This window comes from Lissotriton helveticus, chromosome 1_2 (assembly GCF_964261635.1).
Source record: "Lissotriton helveticus chromosome 1_2, aLisHel1.1, whole genome shotgun sequence".
NCBI lineage: Eukaryota > Metazoa > Chordata > Amphibia > Caudata > Salamandridae > Lissotriton > Lissotriton helveticus.
In genome coordinates, this window is record NC_136058.1 from 154056397 (window position 1) to 154064000 (window position 7604).

A 7604-nucleotide genomic window follows, 5' to 3' on the forward strand; every position below is an offset into this window, starting at 1 on the left:
TAATGTTATATGAAAACCCAGCAGACCTTTCAAAAAGGCTTTGACACTGTAATGTCAAAAAGAAGGTCACTATGAACGGGGCCTGTCGGGCTTCTGGAGGACAAAAGAAGTACTAGGTGACATCTGCCTTTTACGGTGGAGGCCTCTTTGAACTGTGCCCCAAGTATTGTATGAAAAACCTGAGCAGGCCTGTTAAGCAGTTCTTGACACTCCAGCTAGATGAGACACTGTGTCAACAATAAGCCCACCACAGGGTAGACCTCTTTGAAGTTAATCTGGTTCTTGTGCCTAGCCCACATGACATCCTGTCAAGGGTACAACACCACCTCCCCACACACAAAGCCTATTGTCCCTGTCCTGGGAGCAAGTTCAGACCTCTTTCATACCTATTGAAATCACTAGTTGGCAGAAAAAGAAGAGAAAAATGCAGATTTAGCTTGGGGCTTCATTCAGGGCAAAGGTAACTTTCTAAAATTCTCCTTTGCAAAATATTTATTACAAATCCGACTTCATCAGTCAATTGGGCTTGTAATAAATAATTTTAGAAGAACAACATTTTAATTTGTAGCTCTGTCCTAGCTGGAGATTACATTTATTAAACTTAATATCGTATCACAATGCTTTCCTACAGAACAGCCATCACTATTACATCGAAAAAAGGTTTCAGTGCTTTTTGCTGTATGGACATGTTTAACTTTAAACTGTAATATGTTCTACTTTTAAATACTATGCCTCTGGTCTTATGGCCAATAGGAACTACTTTGGGGTGACATAATAATATTTAGGGATTATTTAAACGGATTGAATTTGCAGTTAAAACATGCACAGCCAGGCTACTGGTGGCAGGCCTGCAGTCATGTTTACAATCTCACTTTAGCGTATGGAAAAATAGGTGCTGCAGTCCACTTGTGACATTTAACTTAGGGGCCCTATTGGTACACCTTGGTACCATTATAGATCTTATAGGTAAGTTAAGTTTGCCAATGTCCTAATGCTTCAGGGGTAGCACAAGCATTTTACCACTAGTTAACTGGGAACCACTGGGTTTCCATCAGTGGGGCCTCGACTGATTTCACCAACGGAAACCCCTGCCCTCACGGTCTGTTTGCTACTAGATCGTCAGGTCAGAGTGATATTTGCTGGTTTTCCCTGCCTGGATTTCCTATGCAAAGAGAAACTTCCTTGGTGTTGGGGCCTTTGAGTTTTTCTTTGAAGAAATGTTTATGAAAAAAAGCGAAATGGCCAGTGGACTGAAAATAAATTACGGCCCACTTTTCATTCTCATTGAAAAAGTGCATTTGTCGTACTGGCGGTTGCACTTTTGTCACTGAGATACCCGCCAGGCAGAGATCTATAAATATGGAGGGCTGTTCGGCAGAAGTGCAAAAGGTTGTCCTGGTGGGCTGTCAGTTAATCCACAAAGATCTAAATAACCCTTTTTTCTTTTAACTTATTTTCTCCTATAACTGTTGTAGCTCACTGCAAACTTTCTGCTGTTTGTTTACTGCTTTATGTTTTCTCAGATTGGACTGTTTATATTCATGGACTGAAATGATAGCATTATGTGCAGCAGTGTTAGCAAGATGACTCCTGATCTTCAGATTTAGCTTGATCTGAAAGATTGTTGTTAAAATGATCTATTTTTATCTATTACAGCTTTCTGGAACCCAGGTTGCCCACCTGCGATTTGTTATATTATCTGGCTTCGATCACTTTGTTGCAATAAACCGAGTGACTGCAGAGTGAGCAGCAGAAAACATCTCACATTTCATGTGCATTTCTGGAACAAGAAAGAAGTGTCTGAAATATATACTACATTCTACATAAAGCATTGTTTGATCCTTGTATATAGTTTCACACACTTAAAAGTGGTGAATACATCCATTAGTAATTTTCTTAAATTATGTATCAAAGTGCATGTAAAGCATTCACTGTAAATATCTGTTGAATCGTTTCAGGAAAAAAAAAATCAACTGTATAGTGTCTATTCAAAAGTCAGAAATGGATTTAAATTACAATGAAAAAAGTGAATCCCTCTTACTACCCACTCTGTTCTAAATATGCTTCTCACAAGTTTTCTATTTGAAGATTTGTTTACATTGTGTTATATTTTCTTTGTGGTATATTCTGTACTGAAGCGAACATGTATTAAAAGATAAAAGCTATGTTTCGAAATGAATCACCTTTTCATATTGCATGCTTTGTGTGCAGCGCACTGATATCCTGATGGGTCATGTTCGTGCTTTATAAAACCTTTCAAATAAATAAACTAGGCTACTTCTTCCTTATCGTATAATACGTTATGTAGAATGAAATGCAGTTACAAATTAAGTATAACTAAACACCTGCAGCTTACGAAGTATCTACAGTTTTTGTCCTAGTTTTGCAATGCCCCTCATTTAGGGATGTCCTGACCTCATCAACTGCTACTTCACTTTTGCTCTTTAGCAAACTTAAACCTCCCCAAATATCGTTTAAGCCAAGTTACTTACATACATTAATTTCAGAGCATGGCCCTCAAATCAGAACACATATGGCCTACATTGTAATTTCTTTCTATTAGTATATGTAACAATGTAATGGAATAAGAACGTTATACATAACAGCAATGTATATAATTAATCTAAAAATAGAATTATTTAAAAAAGTGTGATGTAGTGCCAACATTCCATGAAATGGGGGGCAGTATAGTGTTAAAGTTCTAGATGGCATTATAATAAGATAATTACTCCGTTAACTAGCACATCCAGAGACTATGGTACAAAATGAGGAAAAGGGCCATTGTCAACCTATGATGTAGTTAAAATGTTCTTTAGTAATATTTTAACATGCGTGTCATGTAATGTACAGTGTCTATGTGCAAAGGTTTTTGCCATTTTCTCATATCTGAATTACCATTTCAGCTACACTGGGCCCATAGGCTTGCAGGTGTGGGCTGCTATCGATCAATTTAAGTTGTCATTTGGAGGTTTGGCACTCACAAAAGGCTGAATAGCTCCTGAATCTTTGTAGCCGTATCTGGAGCAGGTAAAACGGCGTGGACTACAGTATGGTGATCAAACGTCTTTAATGATCCACTTGGAAAGGAGTGTTCCCTGGGCTTTCCTTGGCCATCTCACTGTAGAATACATAAACCTTAACATTCCAAAACTAGGAATAAGGTCTTCTTGATACTTAATGGAAGTGGAGCAATGTGTTGTAGTAAACCACAGGAACTGTAATATTGACAGGTGGTCTATTATGTCGAATCTTCACATTCAAGTAAATAGCCATTATTACAGCTATTTAGTGAATGGGTCTTGTTCACTTATTTTATCACCCATATCAATAATATCAAGATATAATGCTACTTTGAAGGGTGGTGGCAATGCCCATTGACAGATAGGGAACATACCAAGTATGCTTGTACCTACAAGTTAAAAATTCATGTAGAGGCTGAGCTCAATATCTCAAGAAATTGTAATGATATGGCACATTCTATACAATAATTTAATAATCCACTTCAGGCTTTCATGGGTTCTGTAATGTTCCCATTATGATACGAAATATAAGAGTGTGAATAAACTGACTAAAGAGTTAAAAGTGGTGAATTTTGCTATTGGATATGGCAATAAAATGTTTATGCTGTCTGATTTGTACGTCATGAACGTATGGTGGGTTACTGGGAGATTCAGATGTACAGAGGAGGCCAGATGTATAAAGCTATTTTGAATCTTGCGACTGGCAATATCACAGGCTTGCAACCGAGAAAAGGCTTTTTGTCCTGTATTAAACCCCTGGGCGGCAGCTCAGCTCAGCATCATGTGACTCTGTGCAATAGCTCACTAAATCTCCCCAATGGCCCCCACCGCCTTGAAACCCATAAGGGGGTGATATGTTTGCGCTTTACAAATAAGAATTAGGTAAGTAAGTAATGGGATGAGAAATGGATAACAAATAACATGTTTAGGGCGTCTCTTCAAAATTTGAGAATTGCAAGGAAATGTATCAATTGTTTTGGAGCTGTGAACTGGTTGCAAAACATTGAGAAGTTACATACTCCCTAGTTGGGGTAACAACCCATTCTCAAAAGGGAAACAGTCATCTTGGTACTCTTTCCTGTTAGTGAATTATATTTAAAAAAAAAAGATTGTTGAGGAGCAGAACGTAGTCTAGAGGACCACTGCCTACTCTTAAGTAAACTGTTAAAAAAAATTTTTTTTTAACACAGACACGTTTCCTTTAAGGATAAATGGCTGCATTAAAAATAAAAAAATATATTATTTAAAAATGATCACAGACATGGTGGTTTGCTGACCCCAGCAGGCCAGCAGCCCTGTGATGGACCCCAAAGGGAATGATTCACAATTTGCAACCTACCTCATTAATAATAATGAGGACGTTTGGATTTGTACCCTCTCCAAAGGGGGATTTTGTGAACTGGCCAATTAGTACACAAGTTGGTTCACAAAATTCTATTTCAATCACTAAAATGAATGGAATGTTCGTACATCTGCCTCTGTATTCCTCCTTAGCAAACAATCAGGAGTCGTCACTCTGAAACATAAATGTCTTTTGATTTTCATTCATTGGAGCTGAAGAAAAAAAAACAGAGGATATGTTCTTGTTGTATGTACATAGAGTAATAATAGAACAAATATGTTGTAACACGTAACGAACCTTGAGGGGGCCTCCCTGCAGGGTAAGTGAAGGGGCCCCCTCTGGACTCAATCTAGAGCTCCCCAGCAGAAGTGCGGTGCTGACGGGCCCCCTGGAGGGTGAGAGCCCCCCCCCCGCACCACGGGGGCTGCAGGGGCCTGTGTTACGCCCCTGATACAAGTCCAACTTACAAACAAAGTATGTATTCTTCAAATCACACAACCTTCCCCTGTGCATATATAAATGTTATAATATTTACAAAACAACAATTATTAAAAATATAACCTAATAGTAAAGTCAACAAGTACCTAAAACCATACTTCCTGGCTTTAAAAAAATCCTCAAGCATTAAGTATGTAAGGAAAGAATACATATTATCTCTTTTGCACCCAAACGTCCATTGTTTTCCATCATCCAAAACAGGTACATAAGAGAGAGAATACATATCACTTCGGGCCAGAGACCTTACACATACTGACAAAACTCTATTATTTGCCATTATCTTAATTCTCCACCAAATGTTTTACTTGTATTATCTTTTAAGGTTGGGAATAGTTGCCCTCTCCTTTCATCACAAAATTAGCCTTCATTACATAACGTTCATTTGTAAAGCGCACATTCACCCGTAGACATCTTGGCGCTGATTAACAAATGTTTATTGTTTCCCAATGCAATGGTACTCATGTTATTGACCTCAGAAGGATGAAAGGCTGAGTGGACTAGCCGGGATTTGAACCTGTGACCATGAGATCAAACACAGGCCTCGCCAGTGGACGCACTAATCCACCGGACCTGGCATACACTACTACCCAACCACCACAATTTAGATTCATTCCATTCAAACCCTTTCTGTTGTTGTAAGATCTTTCACATGCTTTTGCAAACAGGCTGTTATATCCCTCATGCTTTCACAATTCACCTAAATCTGATCTTTCTTCTGGAACCACATTAGAGATTCTTTAGTAGCAGGCTCTCTGCCTTTAAGTGCTATGTAAGGGGATAACCATGTTATCGAGTGGGAGTTCACTACAGCTCAACTCATTTTGTTTAGTTCTTCTTTTCATGACAAACTATTTGTGAATGAAAGTTAGATTATCTCCATCTGTATTCGATTTACCGTTCTACTAGATCATTAGCTTGTGGTCTAAACAATGCTCCTTTTCCATGCTTTATCCCAAACTCTCTCATAAATGCTGACATTGCTGTTGAGACAAATTGCACCCCATTATTGGTTTCTAGCATCTTGAGTATTTTTTCGTCCCAAAATATTCCTCTCAAAAACATTGTTAGTGCTTACCCTATCCATTGCCCTCACCACAAACCACTTACTGTGATAATCCACCACAACCACCAAGAAGCAGGTTTTTTTCTCCTAATCTGTTAATAAATCCTATAAAAGCAATAGGCAATCCCTCCCATGGTCTTTTAGGTAATTCCGTATAACTCAGAGGTGGTTATCTAATTATTTCATTTTTATCACTGTTACCACATGTATAATCTCCTAAATTTCCCTCATATTCTCGATCCATACTTGGCCGCCAGAAAAACTGTCTTAACCTTCTTTTAGCCATGCTTCAACCCAGATGCCCCTCATGTACAATCTTGATCGACCTCACTCTTACCTGTCTTGGTGGAACAATGTGGTCACACCCCTAAAATCTTATCCCCATGAGTGATTTATTGCTTTTTCATGAAAATTAGACACTTATCTTCTTTTAAGTCCTACCCAAACTCCAGCTGCCCCAATGCACTTTTTATCTCTTCATATATATCATCTTCCCCCCCAAACAGCTCTCTTCCACTCCTCTTTGCTTAGAACAAACTATCCTCCAATATGGACCTCCTAATCCCCTCCTACTTGTGCATATGATACATTCTCAACTGATGAATGTGATAAACAATCAGACAAAATGTTTTTGGTTTTTTTACCCCTTTTGCATAATCCGTTACAAAATTGAAATCCATCACAGTCAATAGGCAATGTATTATCCGTGGATGTACTGCCCTCCAAAACTTAAACAATGGTTTATGGTCCGCTCTAACAATAAAAACGAAGGCCCCGATTCACAAAAGTAATCTGAGACAAAATCCTAACTTTACGACTTTCAGTATTCACAAAAGGCATTTAGGAGTAGTAAAGTTAGGATTCCTAACTTTACAAAACTGAGAAAAAATCCTAACTTTGCAACATTCGGTATTCACAAAAAGGATTTAGGAGTAGTAAAGTTAGGATTCCGGACTTTACTACTCCTAAATTCCTTTTGTGAATACCGAAAGTCGTAAAGTTAGGCTTTTTCTCAGTTTAGGAGTAGTAAAGTTAGGAATCCTAACTTTACTACTCCTAAATGCCTTTTGTAAATACAGAAAGTCGTGAAGTTAGGATTTTATCTCAGATTACTTTTGGGAATCTGACCCGAAGAACCTAAAGATAGTACCTGAAATGGTTGATCCCCTAACAGGATGCTAATGCTTCCTTTTTCATGGCAAAGTATGATCGTTCTGCACTCTGCAATCGCCGTGATGCAAACCAATGTTTTTTTTCTTGACCATAAACCCTTTGTGAAAATACCACTCCCACACCTACATTGCTTTTTGTCTGTTGTAATAAAAGTTATTTTGTTTACATAGAAACTTCCTAGCGTTAGGGCATTGGTAATACATTTCTTAATATTTTCAAAAGCATCATGACATTTAAACATATTTCTCTTTATCATCATTGCCCTTATAAGTTCTACAAAATTTCGGTAAAATTACATATAAACTTAGAATATTATTCCGCCAACCCTAGGAATGATTTCAACAGCATCTTGTTCGATGGACATATGGCCTTTTTGATGGCCTTTATAATATTTTCCTATGGTTTGATACCATTCTCAGTAATCTCTTGTCCTAAATACCTGCCATTTTTCTTCTTTATCCTTTACCCATTTTTAAAATCCTTACCAACTATACATCCTCAAATAGTA

General features: G+C 37.9%; 1 protein-coding gene across 2 annotated transcripts in view; it reads left to right on the forward strand.

Moving 5' to 3' along the window:
- Positions 1-2165, forward strand: part of IFT25 (intraflagellar transport 25) — a 114494-nt gene extending 112329 nt beyond the window's left edge. For both annotated transcript variants that reach the window (XM_078673452.1, XM_078673451.1), the window contains one exon: positions 1657-2165. In XM_078673452.1, coding sequence (XP_078529578.1) covers positions 1657-1746 — 90 coding nt within the window. In that variant the 3' untranslated portion in view covers positions 1747-2165. The remainder of the gene's footprint in view (positions 1-1656) is intronic.
- Positions 2166-7604: the final 5439 nt, after the last annotated feature.